The sequence below is a fragment of the Melanotaenia boesemani genome, chromosome 12, assembly GCF_017639745.1.
Source record: "Melanotaenia boesemani isolate fMelBoe1 chromosome 12, fMelBoe1.pri, whole genome shotgun sequence".
Classification (NCBI taxonomy): domain Eukaryota; kingdom Metazoa; phylum Chordata; class Actinopteri; order Atheriniformes; family Melanotaeniidae; genus Melanotaenia; species Melanotaenia boesemani.
The window spans coordinates 23,149,280-23,170,395 of record NC_055693.1 but is presented as its reverse complement, the minus strand read 5'-3'; the positions used below and the strand labels follow the sequence as shown (position 1 = coordinate 23,170,395).

The 21,116-nt window shown below is 37.9% G+C and overlaps 3 protein-coding genes across 7 annotated transcripts; 1 reads left to right on the top strand and 2 right to left on the bottom strand.

Annotated features, from left to right (window-relative positions):
- Positions 1-1,708: 1,708 nt before the first annotated feature.
- Positions 1,709-8,398, bottom strand: LOC121649961 (claudin-14-like). 2 transcript variants are annotated; one of them, XM_042001126.1, is made up of 6 exons: positions 8,182-8,398; positions 6,979-7,203; positions 6,426-6,502; positions 5,261-5,522; positions 4,749-5,010; positions 1,709-3,386 (listed from the first exon to the last, which is right to left on the bottom strand). In XM_042001126.1, the coding sequence occupies exons 5-6, from the start codon at positions 4,980-4,982 to the stop codon at positions 2,880-2,882; spliced, it is 741 nt and encodes a 246-aa protein (XP_041857060.1). In that variant the 5' UTR covers positions 4,983-5,010; positions 5,261-5,522; positions 6,426-6,502; positions 6,979-7,203; positions 8,182-8,398; the 3' UTR covers positions 1,709-2,879. The 2 variants fall into 2 exon arrangements, with proteins under 2 accessions (XP_041857060.1, XP_041857061.1); XM_042001127.1 differs by having other exon boundaries at positions 5,459-5,522.
- Positions 8,399-9,360: 962 nt separating this feature from the next.
- LOC121649960 (F-box only protein 47-like) lies at positions 9,361-17,808 on the top strand. The gene is made up of 11 exons (XM_042001125.1): positions 9,361-9,480; positions 9,732-9,945; positions 10,908-11,069; positions 11,241-11,317; positions 11,912-11,986; positions 12,378-12,486; positions 12,731-12,904; positions 13,034-13,183; positions 13,309-13,451; positions 14,138-14,297; positions 17,283-17,808. The coding sequence occupies exons 2-11, from the start codon at positions 9,759-9,761 to the stop codon at positions 17,381-17,383; spliced, it is 1,338 nt and encodes a 445-aa protein (XP_041857059.1). The 5' UTR covers positions 9,361-9,480; positions 9,732-9,758; the 3' UTR covers positions 17,384-17,808.
- Positions 17,802-20,730, bottom strand: LOC121649962 (ADP-ribosylation factor-like protein 6). Of its 4 annotated transcripts, XM_042001128.1 has the most exons (9): positions 20,591-20,730; positions 20,325-20,375; positions 20,148-20,209; positions 19,977-20,045; positions 19,788-19,882; positions 19,234-19,363; positions 18,724-18,779; positions 18,606-18,618; positions 17,802-18,291 (listed from the first exon to the last, which is right to left on the bottom strand). In XM_042001128.1, exons 1-9 carry the CDS (start codon positions 20,711-20,713, stop codon positions 18,252-18,254), a joined length of 639 nt encoding a protein of 212 aa, XP_041857062.1. In that variant the 5' UTR covers positions 20,714-20,730; the 3' UTR covers positions 17,802-18,251. The 4 variants fall into 4 exon arrangements, with proteins under 4 accessions (XP_041857062.1, XP_041857064.1, XP_041857063.1 ...); XM_042001130.1 differs by lacking the exon at positions 20,325-20,375; XM_042001129.1 differs by lacking the exon at positions 18,606-18,618 and having other exon boundaries at positions 18,208-18,291.
- Positions 20,731-21,116: the final 386 nt, after the last annotated feature.

Here is a 21,116-nt window from a genome sequence, read left to right as displayed (position 1 = left end):
TGTGGCTACCAAACAAAATAATTTTTCGACTCTCCACCTCACTCACTAATGCATCGATTTCTGCCTCTGTGAAGTTGCGTTTTTTGGTTCGCTTCCCTGCGGTTGCCGTTGTTCATGGATCACAACATGGATCAGCTGGCTCATTTTAATACACGCTGAGGTACTTTGCATTGACCATTTATGGTGGAAAGTGGGTGTGTAGTGGGCGGAACATGAGCCAAATTCACCTGCGCAAACTTCAAGGACGAGTGTGATTTATAAAGGGGAAATTGCTTGCACCTGTGCGTACGCACGGTTTTATAAATCAGAATATTTTATGGCGTACGCCAACTTCCGGTTTTGGGCGTAAGTACACTTTTAGTAAGAATCCTACGCACAGTTTTATAAATGAGACCCCAGGTCTGGACTCTGTGGTGGTCTATCCATCTGTGAAAATAATGCTGCTTGAACCACTCTTTCACTAATAGAGCCTGACGAATTCTGACGTTTTTTTTTTTTATTCCCCAATGCCTATGTCATCGGGGGAAAAAAATCCATTGATGGAATAACCTGCTCATTTAGTATATTCAGGTATCAGCTGACCTCATTCTTTGGACACGTAATGTTACTGAACGTAGACCTGACCAACTGCAGCAACCCCAGATCATAGACTTCCCCTGCAGGCATGTACAGTAGGCACATGATGCCTGTGTCACTTTATTGCCTCTCTTTTTACCCTGATGCTTCTATCACTCTGGAACAGGGTAAGCTGGACTGATCAGACCACCTGACCTTCTTCTGTTGCTCCAGAGTCTAATCTTTGTTCTCCCTGGCAAATTCTAGCTTTTTTTCTCCAGTTATCCTCACCGACTAGTGGGTTTCTTATGGCTACACAGCTATTTAGTCCCAATCACTTGAATTCCCTTTACTCATGCGGAAATGTTCCTACTTTCACTATTAAACACAGCCCTGTGTTCAACTGTTGTTTTTCTTCAGTTTGATTTCATCAAACATTTATAATTTAACCATTTAACATTCAGGTTTTTTTTCCTACACTTCTTTCTCGAAGACGATGGTTCCCCACTATCCTTCCAGATTTAAATAATGTGTTGGACAGTTCTTTAACCCATTTTAGTAGCTTCTGCAATCTCCTTAGATGTTTCCTCTGCTTGATGCCAATGATCTGACCCTTCTTAAACAGACCAACATTTCCACAAGCATGAGATGTGTCTTTCCACATGGTTGTTTAAGAAATGAGAAGCTACTCATTGCATCAGTTGGGATTAAATAACTTGGTGCCAGCTGAAAGATTATTGCCCATGCAGTAATTATCCTTTAGGAGGCTCATACCTATTTGCTTAGTTAAATCCAGGTGGAATCTTTTTCCTTGGCCAGGTGTAGTTTCCATTAAGGGGGAGGGAATAGGTTCACATAAAAAAACTAAAGAAAAAAATATTTTTCTTCTCTTGTTTCTTTTTCTATTTCTTTTTCACAAACATGTTTTCAATCTCAATATATGTTAAACTGTACATTTTACTAACTTTCTAGAGCAGTCCAGTAAAATTTATAGAATATTATTTCAATTAGCAATCAGATGCTTTCATTGAAGATATTTTCTGTTCATTTTCTTTTCTTTTCCTTTATATAATTCATTCCCTTAAAGTAAATAACTACTCTTACTGCTAGTGACTTTCTTGAATGTTGACACATCCTGTAATTTAATGTCCTTGCAGCAGACGGTCTGTCAGACAGAGGGCATCTCTAATTGGAGGGTTTTCTACAAATAAGCCTCAGAAACATTTTCTTTGTGTTACAGGTAGTTATTCAGTCAGCCAGAAGGGCCTCGGAGGAGTTGTAAATAATTCTGTATTGAACATCCCAAAGTCAATCATAAAAAAAAAAAAACAAAACCCTGATGTTACCCAGCTTATAAATAAGTGTCAAATATTCAACAGCATAGAAAGCTGCAGTCTGAAAACATACAAGGTCCTTCTCACTACAGGATGAGCCCAGATTCTAACAAAAGAGTGTTGCCGCCATCCAGTGGCATCTTCAAGCTTCACCCAGCTCTCCAATGAGGGTTTGCAGAAAATTATGAAAATTCTGGTTTATCAGGGCTCTACAGTAGCCCGCAACTCTCATTAACAGTACAAACATCTTTCTGTAGCAATCACTTTCTCTTTGTTCAGCAATGGATTTTAGATGTAAGAACATTAGCTACAACATAACATTTTAAAACATGCATCAAAAAATGAACTTTCTCACATATGCTTTGCTTTTAATTGTTTGAAAAGTTAAATTTAACTCTAATATTGTCATTAAAGTCTCTGTGAGTGATCTCAGTAACTCTGGCCTGAAGCTAAGTAGAAGAAAACATGGAATAAAACCATCATTTTTATTAATTACAGGCTAATGATGATTTACAGACATCAAATATTTAATAATCTGTTATTTTTTAAAGTTTCTGAAGCATTTGCTTTGTTTGTATTTTAAGAAATAATTATACCAATAAAAAAATAGGATTCAACAAGCAAGTGAAAGTCTTGTAATAAGCTGTCGCTTTCTTGTTTGACATTTTCCTGTAGCATATCGCCACCTTCTGGTCCTTTAGGTGCATTGCAGCAGCACCAGAGGTTTCAGTTCTTTTCCTTACAAACACAGGCAGTTCAGAGGTTCTCTGGGCTCTACGCTTGGATGAAAAAGTTTGTAGTTCATCAAATATCCTTTAATGACAACATTTTGTTTTTGAGTAGAGAAAGTAATGTGATCTGACGATCATGAAAAAGAAAAAAGAAAACGTTGTCAAAGTGATCAGATGACAGTTCAGGTCTATGCAGAACCTTTTTCATTATATACACAGGTCCGGTGTTCTCACAGTTAGTGTTAGTATGTCTGCAGCCTTACACATAGTTGTTGAGTCTGTAGCCATTGCTGGAGAGGGAACAAAGTGAGGGTGCATGATTGTCCTTTAGGGCCTCAGGAGGTTTATAGAGAGGAGCAGGAGGATGAATGTGGTTGAAGACAGGGGGAGGTGATGACAGCTGACTCCTCTGCATGTGTTGGGGGCTTCGCAACCCGTCGCCTCTACTACTTGAGCACAGCACCACCCCCCCGGTCAGACTGAGGCAGGCCGAAGCGTAGCCAAGATAAACAGCCAGGCCGATCTCATACTTCTGTCCACTGGGAGGGAAGGGGTTGTAGAATTCCATGATGACATTGTTGGTGGTCCAGGACACGGTGACCAGGCAAAGGAGACCGGCACAGAGAAAGCAAATCCCCCCGCTCAGCACCAGGGGAGATTTGACCACTGAATGTTGAGCAAAGTGGGTACACTTCATCCCCATCACAGCAACCAGAGATGCCAGGACTGAGGTGAGGCAGGAGAGTACCATGAGTGCCCGGGCAGCCTAAACAAGAACAGAGTAGAGAAGCTCTTTCACATTTTGATTTATATTAACTAACAAACTGCATTCTGCACTGACAAATCCTACAAACCCATCACAGTTTGCAGTTAATGTATGGTCACAGTTTTGCTGAATAATGAACACAAGTGATATTCAACTAATTAAACAGTTGATATTGTTCACAGCCATTATTTTTAACAAGGTAGATTTTATTGTGTTTTTCTGAGTGTTTTCTAATTTTGCATTTATGTAGTATGCTTATCTTTAACTATTTTACAGATTTATAAATGTCTCATTTAAAGAGCATAAAAAATATGCCTGGCATGCTAGAAATGAACTGATGACTTAAAACTGCACAAATAGGAAGTCTGCTGCTTATTTAAATCCGGTCACCTGGAATCATGAAGTAAACAGACACAATAACACTTACATGCAGATTAAGCTTTGGATCCTTGTTTAATTTGGGGTTTAACTGAACATAATGAATATAGAAAATACTTTTTGATCAATATTAAGAGCTAATCTACCAAAACACACCAGAGGCAAGTCCTTCGTTAAACACTGTTTGCTTTGTTTAATGAAAAATGTGCAGGAAAATTATAACCAACCTGCACAAACATAGATGGCTTGGTTACTTAATTGTGTTAATTTCAAATTCATGCATCATGGCAATGTGTAAAAGCTTTGTCTGTGTTGCTTTGTAATAGTAAATATAGTAATAATAAAAGTTAAGTACTTTTTTTTCCAATTTATCTGTACAAATATATTTTTAATAATTTCCCTTGGTGATAAGTATTTCTCATTTCATTCGATTTTTCTACTTTTAAAGTTCTATCACTGCAACATTTTTTATTTACTTTGAGTAAAATAACATCAGGGAATGATGAAGCAAAAAAGTAATATTAGTCATTGCCTGTCCTATGATTTTGATCATAACAGGCTGGATGCAGGAGCAAAATCTGTAAGAGAGCAGTAATAAATGAACACAGGTAAATATGATGTGCATGATGCCTCAAAAAGCCATTTCTGTATGAAAGTGGTCCATCGATCAGCCTAAAAACTGACTGGGAAGTTATTCTGTCACTAATGTGTTAAATGTTTTATCAGCAACAGTCTAATGAAGTTTCTTTAAATTATTTGGAACTCAGGAAAAATTTAAAAGATTTTAGGTAAAAGATATTTATCAAAGGTAATGATATGATGTAAATTTGATAGATTTTAATTAAAATTTCCCCCATTTCTGTCATTAACAACTGAAATAAACAGTAAGTAGTTAGACTGATTTCTTCCCACCATTTCTGCTTTTTTCATGGCCACATCAGATGCTTTAGATAAAAGTTTCAGGAAACGATGCAGCTGCAGTACCTGCAGATCATGGGGCAGTGCCAGCAGGGATTTGTAAAGCTCACACTGGTAAATGCCGGTGCTGTGCCGGACACACACCATCCACAGGCCTTTCATGTAGGCGGTGGCTGTGATGATATTAGCGCCCACATAGGCCGTGATGCGCCAGTGGGGGAGCACGGTTGCAGCCACAGTTCCTGCAAAGCCCAGCAGTCCTAAGAAGAAGCCGAGGAGCTGAACCACCATGTTGGCCATGATTGGCTCGCTCAGACAGATGCTTGAACTGCAAAGTATAAAGTTTAGAAAGTAAAAACATTTTTGATGATGTTCAAAGTGTCAAGTGATGATCGCCATCTGTTAAAGAGCATTTGCCACTCAGTTGGTAATTATACAATAAATTCAGAGGTTTTAAAAAGATCAAAACTCAGAAACTACTTAAGATACATTACAAAAAGAAGAAAATCACTTGAAAATTAGACACTTTCAACACAAAACTACTGACTGTCCCAAAGGCTGAAATATGGCTGGATTACTCCTCTTATCTGCCTGGTCCCCAGCAGCGCAGCATTTTCCACCGAGCTTACATCCAGTCACAGAGTCTTAGCCATTCCTCAAGTGTCTCCCGAGTGTGGGAAGAAATAGCGGTGGAAACTTTCAGAGCTCTGGCGTTGGTCTCTGGTGAGCGGCAGGTGACTGCATGTGTGACTAATGAGAGCAGTGTTCAGCTTCACCTGTTTAACGCTCTCCTCTGGAGGGCAAACCACAGTAGTCGATTTGTTAAGCTCTTCGCCACCCCTCAGGAAAGGAGAGAGAGAGGAAATTAAACATTTACAGAAACCACCCGAGCTGAGAGCGCCGCCATAAGCCACTAACTTTGAAATTTTTTCGCAGCTGTACGGGGTGTTTGAAAGCGAGGGGTTGAATGGCTTAGTGACAGAGCCTCTGACTGCCAGGCCCCAAACTGTGACAAGAAGGGAAGCACTGGTGGTCGTTCTAATAATGGGATAAATGATTTAATTTCCTGTTTCAGTAAAGTCTGATCGGAGACCCTGTAGCACTCAGTTATACATTGACCAAACAAACAGAGCCGTAAAAAATAACCCAACTTGTAGCTCGAGGCAACAAGTAAAGATTTCCTTCCACAAAGTGTAAAAAAGCCACTTAATCATTTACATTTGTTCTTTCTCAATGCTTTTAACAAAACACTTGTGCATGCTAATTTTAGGACAAAGATAACCTCGAAAGCACGACTTATTAAAATATACAAGATAAATTATATCAATGCTAAAAATTCCTTTTTGAAACCATATGACCAAAAGAAACTTTACATTTAAAATTGTACCATTAGAAAGCCATTGTTTCGACTTTCTCAGAGAACAGAGGCTGTTTATAAAGCCTGATTATTGTTCAGGGTCAGACCTGGCACCGCAAGGACCTCTTAAAATCTCAGTGATACAAGCCTCATTGTGCTTACTTCATGATGGACTACTCTGATGGCACAAAAAGGAAACAATAGAAACAAAAGCAAAGCTCTGCATATTTTTCTACTCTGTTTACTTTAGATTTGTGTCAGTTTTAACAGTGTAAATCACCTTACATTAACAAAAACTTAACTAAGTTTCTGCTCCATTAAATGCTGCACATGTACAGTTTTCCCCCTTAATATTTCATAAAAACTTTTCTTTTCTGTATACTCACCAGTAAGAGGCCTAAAGGTTCATGGTCTCAGGTCAAGATGGTAATGGTGACCAGCTCCTTCTGTATCTGCTTCCAATCTGAATGGATAAAGAATAAACGTGTACCGTAGGATTGTCAGCTCTGTGACAGGCCTGTTTTAGATATCCCCATCCTCATTATTTGACATTATCCCTGTCAGCGACAGCAGCATCATGTCAGAGATGGCATGTGAGACAGTTCCACTGCCGGCTTTTGCTCCAGAGAGATAAAAAGGGCCGATGTCAAATGTGTAGCTGGAGGCAGAGCAGGGTGGGTAAGCAGAGACAGACAAAGGAGATATTGTCCTCACTGGTTGTTTTTTTTTTTTTTTGTCTCAATAACTCAGATTTACATCTCCAGATCTGTTCATAATGAAAATAAATATTGAATTTACAAATAGCAAAAGTATTTAACCTACTAGCAACACACAATACGCCAGCTTGTTAAGCTTATCAGGTATTTGAACTGTAAAAACAACTGTACCCTAACAAAGCTGTGAAACTAGCAAGTGTGGTGCTGTATTTGTGATACATACTATACGGCGAGGCAGATGAGTCAATTAAATAGGGTGATTGCATCTAATTCCTTTGAGATCCAACTTCTTTTTGCAGTTCATCTCTCTTTCTTCTCCTATGTCCCAAGTGTAGCCTACTGTGACATCCTGTTGGTATACAAGAGCATTTTACCAGCCCTTCCCCTGGGTCCTTCATGCAGCATTCAGCTCTCCTATAGTGAAGGGATCATCCTCTCCAAGGTCTGCCTGTGGGAGACGCCATTTGAATGTGGAACACTTAATAGTCTTAGTTAAGCAGAATAATCCTGTGATTAGCAGCTGAGCATAGTTGGTTTGCTGCACTCAGTGCTTGAGAGTAACACATGATGTGTAAAGTAAATAGTATCCTGTTTCTTCACAGATCTGAAAAGGCTGCACTTTTTTCAAACATCTTGTTAAAAGTATATGTACTTAATGCACATGAAAATATAAACACTCTATATAAAATCTAAACCATTATAAAACACCTCTTAAAATTCTCCACATAAAAATAAAAATAATAATAATTTTTACTTACTAATAAATCCAGAATGGGACATCTGGCTCTGCGTTTGACCCATCTGTAGATGTACTAGAAAGTAGACTGCCATATTTTAGTAATCAGGGAGCAGTTGTGGGGGTTTAAGGGCCTTGCTTAAGGACCCATACTGGTTCATCTCTGTTGGCACTCTGGGAACTCAAACCCAGGTTCTCCCGTGGCTGGTGGGGCACTAACTCCTTTATAGTCCAATTTACAGTTATAGAAACTCAATATCTATTTAAATTGCAGCATTTTGACCACTGGGAATGTTTCATATCTCATCAGCATTCCTCTCTCTTATTCACAGATCAACACAAATACACACAAGTACATATTTGGCCTAGAAATAACCTGTCTTTTATAGCAAGAGGAGACGATGAATAAAGCAAATTTGCTCCTATTATGTGTTCTAAATAATTCATACTCCTTCTAAACAAAGTAAATTATAGAAATGTGAACATAAATTCAATTTTAATCCTCAGTTAAATTCTTAGTTTTTAAAACGTGAAATTCTGGTGATTTAATCCATTTTATTACAAGTCGGTCATCAAGACAATAACAAGAAAAAGTAGAATAATTCACTTAAGGTCACATTTTTGTTTTCAAAATGTATTTATTTATTTTTAGTCTATTTTTTTAAAGAAAACAACCATTTGTGGTCTTACCTTTATTTGAATATGAAGTCCATGAGCCTGTCCTGCTCCATGAAAAGATCTCTCTAATGACCAAAGAAGAAAGTCTTTATTGATCTGTCTTTTCCGCCTCTGTTTAATTTCAGTCTTATAATTTATATAGATATATAATCATCCATCTGGGGATTCAGACGAAGCATAAAATAAAGAAACCTCTGGCTGCACCACCACATGGCCTGCTCAGTGTTACCAACTTTGTCGCTATATTTAGCGAGCTTTCAGACCCCTCTAGCGTTTTTTTTATTTTTATTTATTTATTTTTTAGCGACTAACGACAAATCTAGCGACTTTTTCTGATGTTATTGGAGACTTTTGGAGACTGACGTGAATGAACGTGCACTCTTCCCAATGAGGAGCGGGTGCTACGCAGACACCTCCCCCGTCCAAAAGAGTCTTCTCGGAGCAGCACACAGCTCCCAGCTGTATTCAGAGCAAACGACGTTATTTATTTATTTCTTAGTTTGTTTACTTAATTTGATGTTCTAAACATTTTTAGGTTGTCTCTATCCCACGACATCCCTCTGTATGGCAGCATCCATTACAACTATATTTACTAGGCTGATTATGCTGATTAGCGACTTCTAGCCACTTTTAGGACAGCCAATAGCTACTTTTCTTACTGAGGAGTTGGCAACAGTGCACCTGCTGACTTTAGCTAAGGCTTTAGCACAGCAGCAACAAGCACCTGCCAGCTCACGTGCGCCACCCATAGACTGTATAAAAGATTTTTATACCATCTCAAGGTTCAGCAAAGTTCTGTCTTCCTCACTTTATTACTTTTCTACGCACTTTATTGTTCAATTAGCGAAAAATAATTATGTCACACACTAAAGACATTACATAGACTGTAGAAAGTTACAGAGTTAATAATTGGAGTCGTACAGAAATACATTTGAGTGGCCAAATATTAAAATAATATTATGTGATAATTATTTTATATTTTGTAGTACACCGCACGTCACAATAATTTTCATGCATAATTTTAACCTCTAAGTAATGTTCTATATTACTGTAAATAGACTATTATACCCCTTAAATTTCCCTGTCATTGTTAAATAATAACAATTTAATACTCAGCTATATTCTGAATAGACACAAATGAACAATTATGTGGATTGTATTTAAATATTCTCCCCTTCTTGCCACGCAGATAAAAGTTACACGGGAACATTTTCGCGCCGTTATGAGTTGATGTAATCAGACACTGAAGTTAGCACACAGCTGGCTGTGCTGCTACATACACATTTGTTGATAACATTTTTAATAATCCAGGTAAGATGTTATTGACTGTTAATCGTGTATTCTGTGCATTACAATCTCATTCTAAGGCAAAACAGAGCTTAAAGTCAACAGTTTTAAAGTTTAGTAAGTTCAGTTTTGCTAGCAAGGTTAGCTAGCAGTAGTAGCAAGATGCTATTCCAAACGAGGAGAGCTTAATTCATTCAGTCTTTGTGGATGAATTCCCAACTTCAACAACTGGTTAGCTCATGTCCAAGCAAAATTATCTTTATTTCTTTGTGTAGGCTACAGTGAGCTAACCAGTGTTGACAATGGCCAGGAAAACAAGCAGAAAGGTTCGGAAGTACACACTGGCACCCAAATCTCGGCGTTTGAAGAAGACTCAGCGACCCTGGACCATCACAACCGCAATGACCCGCAGCCAGAGTATCACCGGTCCCAGCTTCTTCAACTGGCTGCCTACAGAGGTGTTACACATGATCCTAGATCAACTGTCAGGTATATGTCACTGACTTATCTCATAACAGTCTTTAACTCGTCTGGTATGTTTAAAAACAGCTTTCAGTGTTAGGACTTTGAGTCTCAGCTCAGTTTGTTGGGATGATAACAGATCTGACCGGATTAAAACAATTCCTGATCAGTGGTTTCATATCCATTTATAGCCATTCCCCTAGTTGTAACTATGTTAAAGGTTTATGAATTTATTACAGAGCTGAGCTGTTGTCTTTGTGTTGCACAACTTTGCTAAATATTGTGTGCTATTAAAGTACTTAAGGTCAAAATATACTCTGCACTTTGTGTGCTTTTCAGTGTAATTTCCAGAGATATATTAAATAAAAATTTACAATTACAAACTTAGCCTATAGTAACAAGTATGTACTACAACTGGACTTAATTTTAAAATATATGCCACAGTAATTCAACATGATTCATGATCATTCAAGCTGATTCAAACAGAAATATTTTAAGAAATGTGTCCCAGATTTTTGTATGGGTATACACAACTTTTATCCAAGAGCAGTTTTTTTGTGGGTTTCAATATTTACAGTAGCAGTCGAAAGTCTAGCCACAGTTTCTCACTAAATCCAATGGGACAGTGTCCAAACTTTTGACTGGTACTGTATATCACTAACTTAAGTGTAACTGTGGTGACAGATCCCAAAATAACTTGAAATAAAATTTCATAAAGACACTGAAGGTCACTGGAGATGAACAGTCAGAATCGACTGGGCTTTTTGGGAGAGGATCGACCTTCTGTTATATTGTACAGGAAATATGAAAATGTGTGTGATAACTAACATTTTACAAATTCTTTTGTGGGAACTTTAAACCAACTAAACAACTTTGGGCTCTGCCAACAAGAAAGATTCATGAGAAAATATTCTGAAATACCGTAAATGTGACTCCTATTATATAATTTATTTAGATCAATTTTGTATGTATGTGTTTGTGTTTGTCAGTGCTGGAGATCAGTGTGTTTTCCATGGTGTCAAAGGAAATCACAAACTACATTGTGGCTTACATGTCCTCTGTGGCCTGGAGGAATAAAACCATCATCCAAAGCTTTCACCCCTACGCATACCTTGAACAGAGAGCAACTATTGAACACTACAGAGACCTGGGTATGTTGCACTTTGCTTTGTTTTGTTTAGTGAAGCACTCCTCTCTGGTCTATTTACATATTTTTTAAACAGAGAAGCATGTTTCCCAAAGCCCTTTTCTCATATACTGTTCCCCATTTGACCAGTTTTTCTTTTTAATTTAGTGATGTGTTCTTTTGTTTAACATCTTAGGTTTGTTGTTCAAGAGATGTACCCTGTTACTACCCACAAAGGAAAGGTTAAAGTTTATCTTTAGCAAGTTTTCACAGGTAAGGAAAGGGAAAGGTGAGGGGACAGGTTAGAACAGAGGAAACAAACTAAATGAATGTCTGGTTTGTAAATTATTAAAAATTCAATATTATTTCAATTTTGTATTATTTAGTTAAAAAAAAGGCTTAAATCTTCATAATTTCCTTCCGAAGAGTCAAACTTTCTTGTAATCTAATAAAGTGGTATTTAACCATAGTTGTCCAGGGAGCTGATCACAGCAAATATAAACTTTCAAGCTTTTTAGAATTTTATAGACACCATTTCCATTATCTGTTATATTCCATTTCCATTTATTTTTGCACATTTCAATAAATCACTTCTCCTGTTTGTTGTTCTCTTAGAAATAAAGGATGTCTCCAAACACTTGCACAGTATTCTATTGTACTTTTAGCCTAAATAAAAGTCACATTATAAAGAATAAACATACGGAAAATAAAAAAAAAACAATTGATATAAAAATATGTTTTCTTTCAAGCAAAAATAAATGTATACAATGCATCAAAGTAGGTTTACAAATGCAGTAATGTTCTTAACAATTTATGTTGACTAGTTCAAACAAAAGCTGACAAAAGTGTCCCTGTGATTTGTGTCAGATTCCTTGCTTCATGTTGGAGCAGTGCCCTGCACCAGGCTGCCCTGGCTTCTCTAGGTATGGTGTCTTCCTCCAGGTGAGCGCGTCATATAAAGGCTTGCAGATACTGCAGTAAATTGAAACATGAATGTAATTAAGGGAAGTGAGTTCTCAGCTACAGCTAAGAGAAGATGAAGGCAATATGAGTGCATTCAGATTCCATAAATTAATGGAGCATGAAGACACGCTCCTCCAGAGAGGACCTTTTTAGCAACAAACACCCTGTTGTTACAGCCCATTAAAGTGACACGAAGAAGTGCTGTGTGCTGTAAAAAATAGCGATAATTACAGGAACTCCAGGTTGAATCTATGCATATATTAAGTTGAGTGATGACTCATTTTTAATTTTACTTTGTGTTCTGTAAGGATACTTGAAATATTTTAACAGGAAAGTTGGTAATAAAATGTAAATATGAATGGCCTTGCAGACTCTGATCGCTGGCTGGGATGAGCTGGAGTGCCACAGAGTGTTCAACTTCTTGTGTGAACTCACAAACCTGATGCAGAAGACTGAAGCAGTAATTACAGCTAAACCAGGTTTGTGTTTATGTGTGTGGAAACGTAGAATAAAGCAGGAATGTAAAAGTGAGCTTATCTGTTAGAGTCATCATGTCCAGTCTCTAATATTTGTGGAGCATTCATGTTCATCTCTGGGTCAGATCCACAGAGCTAACAGCATTAAACAGCTATAAAGTGACACACTTCAAAGCCTCTTTCTTTTCTCAAAGAATGTGAAATTCTAAAGAGGCTGAGAAAATGCATAAATGTGTGTGCCCCCAAGGGGTAAAGCCATACCAGGAGCTGCAGCTTCGTCTGTTCTGCCGGCACGTTCTGTTGGACCCATGGCCAAACCAGCCAGAGTCCCAGTTCTGGCTAATGCAACTCTTGAAGCCTTGGCCCATGGTCAGCCAGGCTCACCTACTGTTCATCCTCTATGGACCTCTGCTGCCTGAAGGTGAGATAACTCAGAACCAAACAGTTAATTAAACCAACCTAGTGGTGTTGACTGTGTTGAGGCTTATCTGATAAAGACATTTTTTTTTTGTTACAAATGTATTAAATTGACGAATTCTCCTCTGTGCAGGCACTCTCGGCTGGCAAGATTTGGTGGAGAGGGGATTACCACACAGCGGTCTGTGGGACCTAGCTAAGGCCATCCTCATGCTTTTTGGAAAACTAGAAGTCAAAGGCTGGACCACTGACTCACTGCTGGCAATCTTGGAGGAGCTAACTGGTATCTTACATCAGGATGCATGACAAACACACTACAGTTATAACATCCCAGCTGACAAAACACAACAGAATATTTTTTTTATTTCTCAATCGTTTTAAAGTTGCTTTCCTCCTCTCCATTTGCAGCCATTCCTCAGCCATGGCATATAGAGAACATGGCCCGCCTTTTAGTGCTGTGTGGCAGCCGCTTCTGTTACACTGTTCTGGCCAGCAAGGCCCTGAATGGACGACTGAGTGAGGTCTCAAGACTCATCGTCTATATCATACTGGTGAGAATATTTATTCAATCTTAAACTGAGTAGTTTCATGGTAAGCCTAATTTGTGGTTAGTAGAGTATATTAAGAACTTTTTAATAGAGAATCAACAGCTGCTTGAGCATGACTAAACACACAGGATGATTCATAGACAGTAGATGCGGAGGGGATTTTAGAACGTTCCGCTATTTATTCTAACAGCCACAAAACACAAGAAACAATGCTTTACTTAGAAACCACAAGGGGCCAATGATAAAACCTTGGCCTTATCTTTAAGCTGAGCTCATACTGCTGATCATTCTTCAACGTTCCCCAAAAGTCATGACGATCATGTGTATTTATTTTTTTATTGTGATGAAAACAAGAAGAGACTTGTGCTGTCCATGGTGCTGATTTAGTCCACTACTCTGGAACCCCTTCATAAAGGGTGATGTGTCAATTCTGAAGGAAAAAAGTCAGTGTTAATCATCCAAAACATTTAAAAATGTGATTTATATCATCGTAAGAGACATGTTTTAGTCTTTAGCAGCAGTGTCCTTACATAAACTGATCTTTCCATTCCTATAACTTAATTAACCAATTATCTTTGCTCATAAAGCTCAGTAAACCATGCCACAAATCAGAAAATGTTTTAAAGCTATGGCAACGTGTTTTGTTATTTTTTTGAAGGTCTCACTGATCTTTCTTTGTATGTCTCCAGGTGTGTGAGAAGGATGGCTATCAAATGAGTTGGGCAGTTAATTTGGTACAGCAGATCTGCAAGGTCTTCAGCACAGCACCTGAAAGGTTTAGCTTCATTCAGCAGCTGGAAAACACCTTCTCTGAAGTCACCAGGGAGTTCTTTGAGTTTTCTGCAGCAGGTGAGTGTTGGCTTTCTTGAGAGTACATCTTATTGTTGTTTAGCTCTTTAAGTAATCTGTTAGAAAAGAAACCCATCTTAGACAGGTTTGATTAGAGAACAAGAGCCTCTAGGGACACTGTTTTATCACCATGTTATGTTTTTATTTATTTTATTTATTTCATGTATGCAGCAAAGGATTAAAAGCAATTGAGCCCGACTCAGCAAAGCTGAATTTCAGCAGGTTGCTGCTCTGCAGGAACATAGTCAGACACAATGCATCTTCACAGACAGTACAATCACACATTCTTACAGCGGTAGAAAGCAGTGGTTGGAGGAGGCTGTGGTCAGTAAGTCTCTGACAAATAGCGGTTGTAGGTTGTTTTAAACAGTCCTGGTGATGATATAGTCCTAATATGATGAGGGATGTTGTTCCAGGCTTTGGTCAGCACATAAAAGAAAGATCTTTGTCCATAACAGTTCCTAAAGAGTGGTAGTGGAAGAAGCCTGTTCTGGTTAAACGATAAGATCTGGGGTTAAGTTTTGGCACTAAGGCAGCTAACGCTGCAGGTGGGCATCCGTTGAGCAGGTGGAAATACAATGTAGTCCCATGACTCAGTACAAAGTTCTGAAAGGTTAGTGCATTTCACAGTGACAGAGCAGAACAGTGGTGAGTCCAGCCAAGGAGCCTGTGGTGGATCTTATATGCTCTGTTATAGTCTTGCCACGGGCTCATAGATTTCATTGTTTGCAAGTTTAGAAACGCGTAAACAATAAGACACAGTAGAAGACATTATTGCATGTAAATATGCCTTAGAAACTGACAAAGATGTGATCAGAATTTACTATAGACAAATAAGTTTTGGTTCAGTTTTTGAGTAAGGATTTGTACATGCTCATTGTATGTGAGAGTGTGATCCCCAAATACCTGTACGTATCTAGAGTGGAGAATTTTCAGTTTGCAGTGGAAATAAGCTTTGAAATGACTAGTTGTCTCCTTGGAGAGTGGAAATAAATGCATTCTGTTTTTTTTAAAGTTGACTGTTAAATGATTATTTTGTAGCCACCCATGTAAGGACTGTTTATTTATTAATGGGGTTGAGGATATGGGATGGGTTGGAATAAAGAAAAATTTAAGATGTGAAAGATGGAGGGACTCTGTTCAGTATCATCATTAAAGAACAGTAGGTAGAAATAATCCATTAAATATCAAAAACAGATTACTTGAAGAATTTTAATTACATTTTTTGTCAACCCTGTTGAAAGGTTGGCAGATTAAGACAGACTTTTAAAATGTATAATGTGATGAACTGACAGATATTTAGACAAACAATAAATACATAGAGAAATACTCAGCTGTACCAAGGATGTGTGCAAGTCAAGAAAATGATTCTGTCTGTGGTGTAGAGCAGCGAACTTGGGAAGATTCTGTTGCTGTGCATGTATGTGTGTGTACATGTTGTTGACAGCTCAGACAGATGACATCTCCTTAGAATTCCTATTTTTCATTAGAAGCATTTTTAGTTCAGGTAGATGTGTTTTTGCCTCAATTGTGGTACCTGCAGCAGACCTTCATTTATCTCTGACTGCATCCAACCCTCATTTCTGCTCCATGCATGCTAATTTCCAATAGCACATCTGGAGGCATACTCTAATTTCCTCTAATGTGGGTATATGAATAAATCCACCAGCTTCAGGCATTGATATAGAGTCTGTGGCAAACTATGATAAATATTGGTGTAAAGTTTTTGCAAGTAAAAAACTATTGGTGGTGACTATACCCGCATTCACAAACTGACTGTTTTTATATATTACTGTATATATTACTTATATATAACAGTTTTTATAATTCAGTGATGTAAATTTATGTATTAAGTTAGTAAAAGTTTGTGTTTCACCTCACTTAAACTATTAGATATCTCTGTGCTCTTTGATATCTCCTTCTTGGAATGCTTTTTTTTATTAATAATAAAATTTTATAAATAGAAATCTGATATACAATCACCAGCCATTTTAAAATACACACCTTGCTATTACCGCAGTGGACCTCCTTTTATCTTCAGAATGAACTTAATTCTTAATGGCATAGATTCAACAAGGTGTTTTTGCTCCATATTGACATGATAGCGACACGCAGTTGCTGCAGATTTGTCGGCTGCATCCATGATGAGAATCTCCTGTTCCACCACATCCCAAAGCTCTTCTACTGGATTGAGATCTAGTGACTGTGGAGGCCAGTGGAGTACAGTAAACTCATTGTTATGTTCAAGAAAACATGGAAATGATTTGAGCTTTGTGGCACAGTTCATTATCCTGCTGGAAGTAGCATCAGAAGATGTTACACTATGTTCATAAAGAGATGGTAGTGGTCCACATCTATAATCAGGGGTGTTTAAACATGTTCAAATGGTACAAAGTGGTCCACAGCATCCCCCGCACCATTACGCTACCATCACCAGCCTGAGCTGTTGATTCTAGGCAAAATGGATCCATGCGTTCATGTTGCTTATGCATAAATGTGACTCTACAATTGAAAGTGGCATCTGAAATGGAGACTCATCAGACCAGGCAACATTTTTCTATCTTATATTGTCCAGTTTTATGAGTCTGTGTGAACTGTAGTCTGTGTCCTGTTCTTAGCTGACAGGAGTTGCATCTGGTGTGGTCTTCTGCTGCTGTAGTCCTCCTCTGACATCAACAAGCCATTTTGGTCCAGACCACTGCTGCTCACTGAAAATTTCAGACCATTCTCTGTAAAACCTAGAGATGGCTGTGTGTAAAAATCCCAGTAGATCAGCAGTTTCTAAAAAATTCAGACCAACAACCATGCTACGTTCAGTGTTCCTTAAATCTTAAGTCATCTTGACCATGTCTACACACCGAAATTCATTGAGTTGCTGCCATTTGATTGGCTGATTACCTATTTGCGTTAACAATTAAACAAGTTTGCCAGTGAGTGTATATATTTCAGTCAATACAAAAAGCAAACAATGTTTTCTGTTTCCAGGAAACCACTTTGGAGACAGAGAGACTTTCCAGAACATGTGCATCCTCCTGGACTCCAGCGCTCACTTCCACACTAAATTCCTCTACATGCTCTTCAAATAGGATTTATGCAGAATAAATCGAAAAAGAGATGGAACGAAACAGACGTAAATAATGAAGGATGTTAATAAGGAAAAGGAAAGAGTGTGCTGTACCTCTACAGCTTTTGATGTGCCAGAAAGAGGAGCTGAAGACTTTAATATCAGGAGTGCTTTAAAATGAACAGTGAAGCACTTTTTGGTTAAAAACTGAGCTATTTTAAATGCTTTGGTTAAAAAGTATGCTTATTTATAAAAAAAATATATTATATTTGTCTAAATATAGTTCTTAAGTATTTCTTTGAAAGTTCACTTTTATAAAAAGTATTTAATATTTATTCATAGAAGAAGAAAAAAAGACCACATGTATGAACATTATTTTCTCCATGTAAATATAGTTGATATATAGTGGGAACAATTTATGTAATTTATTAAACTGTCTTTTAAAAAAAAAAAGTTTTTGTGTCGTGGATGTTTTGTGTTTAATCTATTAAAAAACACTGCATACTCTCGGCAAGTAATAAGCTTTTATTGAGCTCCAGTTAGTGCAGTAATCAGCATCGACAGCATTTTGAAAAAAAGTTGTCCAGTGGATGAAATTAATAAAGCATGTTTCATTAAAAAAAAAAAAGCAGCCACAAATAAAAAATGTTTACAAGTTTCTGTGTACATGTATAACATATCTATGAGGAGAAAATGAGGGGGGTTAGGGAGTAGTGGTGCTTTAAATAATTAATATACACACTTGTCTCATTCAAATATCAGAGCCTTGAAGGTGTAGCACACACAGGAAGTGCTAGGCTATTTGACAACGAAGTTTAAGGCCTACAATATCGAGTGTGATAATTACTCCAAATGGGTGAGTTCCAGTTTCCACATTTCTCGCTCCATGGTTATCCATGCTCGTTCACTTGTTCATTGTTTTGATATGATCTGTCAAAAAAAAAAAAAAAAAAAAAAAATCAAATGTAGTTTGGTTTTACAATCATTTCCTGTCATCTGCTAAGAGTTTGGATACAAAGTGGTCACAGGGTTCTTCTGGGAGGTAAAAGTAACTGCACAGCAAACAAAAAACTAATTTGGAAATAATTTCTGTTGGGTATGTTTAAAATAGTATATTATTGCTTTTGTGTCATATCTTTACCACAAAGGGAAGATAATTTAACTCCACCCAGACAACCATCAAGTTAAGCTCTACCAACACAATCACTTCACATGACACCACGATTCAGCAGGAAGATACTTACTGAGCAATTTGATCTATGGGTATGAAAGAACAAGATAAATTGACATTTAAATCCAAGGAAGCCATTGTTTTCCAGCCCTTTATGATAATTTTTATTAAATACACTCCATAGACTTTACCTTGTAGCCAATCCAGTCCTTCCTGTAGGCCCTCTCCTCTGATAGCATTGCTGGCACTGAAAAACAAGATGTCCAACAGTTAAGCTGTTTGTGGCACACATTCACTTTCTCATGACTTTATTTTGGATCCTGACTGTTTAAATCTGCCCAGCTCTTAATCCATCAGCCTTCCATCTGTCGAATGAGTAAACAAGGATGTATGTGAAACAACCAAGCCTCGAGTAAAGCATGATGCTCTGTCTCTTAACAACCTATGAGCCATAGAAAGACCCAGGAAGTGACCAGTGAGTAAACATGCCCAGTAACATTATTGTCTCTGCTTAAGACTTAAGGTAACTTCAGGAGCACAAAATCATGAGGGTGCGGTGTGATGTGCAGGGCTTGGCTTAGTTCATATTCTTTCTAAATGTACTTCCTCCAAGACCATGAATAATTAACCTATTCACATAACACTTTTTCTCAGACAATACCTCTAAAAATAAGTGTGAAACCAGGTAGCAGATGCATTACCAGATGTGCCAGGGTTTGTCTTTGATGTTCTCCAAACACAACATCTGTGAGACCTTGACAGAAGACATGGCGTCCTGCAGATCCATCTTGTTAGCAAAGAACAATACTGGTATCTTTTTGCTTTGGATGTCTAGAAAGGTAGACCAAAGATTAAATCACCAGTTAACTATTAAAAACGAACCTTTTAGGATATTATTGGTTGCAACATCATACAAAGCTGATACTGATATTGGCAGTTTGGGAGTGAAGCTGATTATGTTGCTATTTAAAGCATTCAGATATGATCAACGATGGGACTAAAACTAATTGCTTATGGAAATTTAGAAATTTGATGAAAACACAGTTGAGAAAAATCTCAGTCATGCTAAATGGAGAAAATTTGATAGTTTCCAGCAAGTTTCCTGTAGATTAACCTGTAACCTGAGGCTAAATGTGCTTACAAAAAATTTACTCTTTACTATTTTTCCTTAAACTTTGGTACAATAAATCCATTTTAACTGTAAGACATATCACATGCACAGTTTGTGTTTGACACAGTTACAAGCTTTGCATACCCTCATGGTTGAGGAAAGTATCTAGCTCCTCCTTAGCAACAACCATTCTCAGTTTGTCACTGCTGTCGATGACGAATATGATGGCATGGCTCTCCCTAAAACAAAAAACCAAAAGAAAATGTCATAATTTCAATGTCATGATGAATTCCTACACATTTTGAGCATGTAGTGCCTATCTGTGTCTCCTACTTGTAATAATGCTCCCATAGGCTTCTGTATCTGCTCTGGCCAGACATATCAAAGACTGTAAAGGACAGGCTGTATTCAGAGAGAAAGAGGGAAAGATAAAGCATCATACAATCTGATGTATTCATGATTATGAATTGAGATTTAACTACTTTATTATCTTTTCAGCTCTACCTTGAACTCTTGAACTTTTCAATGTTGAAGCCAATTGTTGGGACTATCTCTTGTGCCTGTGTCTGCATGCACCACCACACACAAAACACCCACGGACAAACACACAAAAACAGACAAGTAATGGCAAAAGTACGTCAACAGGAAGGTAATAGAAGGAAAGTGTGTTATGGGCTTTACCTGACTAACATGTTTCCACTCTTCTGACAATGGACCTAAATGATTTGGATGCTGAAAACGAATAATTGTAGTGAAATAAAGGTTTTAAAAGACCCTCTTACAATATGTATCCCAACACATATTGTAATGGAATTAAGGTTTATCTGCTGAACAAGGCTGTCTACCCACATTTTTGGACTGCAAACACACAGGCCTTTCAATTACTCACCAATAGCTACAAAGGTCTCAAAATGCCCAGTGGTTGAAGCTTAGTGTCATGAACTTACATTGGCTGGCTTAAGCTGGTTGATGATGGTAGTTTTGCCGCTATTGTCCAGCCCTAGACACAAAACGTTGACTTCTTTCTTCCTCAGGCCGAGCCAGCCTGACAGTTTATCCAGCAGCCCCATTACATTAAACTAATGCTTAAACATTAAATTTTTAGCACATTACCCCATAGATGATCTGATTACTTGCAGTTTTTCAGAATCTCATGAAAGCAAACACACATGATAAAACATAGCCACAAATAGTGCTGCGCAGTCTGTGCTGTGAATAGATACGATGCTCCCTGGCCATCCCAGCTTGTAGCAGGTAATCCTATTAGTGCGAATTAAGTCCAGTGCACCATCGGTGACCTGCTCATGGAGTATGAAGCTTCCCTGGCCCCAATCTTGATTAATTTGATTTATTATACTCTCAGCATTTTTCCTCTCTGGGGGGTTTCCTCTTGCTTTAGGGCCCCTTGAAGACACAAAAGCACACAACATCAGGTGAAGCAGCTTCTAATCAGCTTTTTATTTTCTCACTTTA

Bases quoted from the DNA above. Each gene is read 5' to 3' on its own strand.
- LOC121649962 (XM_042001128.1), bottom strand. From the start codon at position 20,713: ATGGGGCTGCTGGATAAACTGTCAGGCTGGCTCGGCCTGAGGAAGAAA. The intron at 20,376-20,590 runs GTAAGTTCATGA...ATTCGTTTTCAG, and splicing joins ACCAGCTTAAGCCAGCCAAT to CATCCAAATCATTTAGGTCC. The intron at 19,364-19,787 runs GTATGCAAAGCT...CTACCTTTCTAG, and splicing joins TACTTTCCTCAACCATGAGG to ACATCCAAAGCAAAAAGATA.
- LOC121649961 (XM_042001126.1), bottom strand. From the start codon at position 4,982: ATGGCCAACATGGTGGTTCAGCTCCTCGGCTTCTTCTTAGGACTGCTG. The intron at 3,387-4,748 runs GTACTGCAGCTG...GTTCTTGTTTAG, and splicing joins CACTGCCCCATGATCTGCAG to GCTGCCCGGGCACTCATGGT.
- LOC121649960 (XM_042001125.1), top strand. From the start codon at position 9,759: ATGGCCAGGAAAACAAGCAGAAAGGTTCGGAAGTACACACTGGCACCC. The intron at 11,318-11,911 runs GTAAGGAAAGGG...GATTTGTGTCAG, and splicing joins TCTTTAGCAAGTTTTCACAG to ATTCCTTGCTTCATGTTGGA. The intron at 12,487-12,730 runs GTTTGTGTTTAT...TGTGCCCCCAAG, and splicing joins AGTAATTACAGCTAAACCAG to GGGTAAAGCCATACCAGGAG.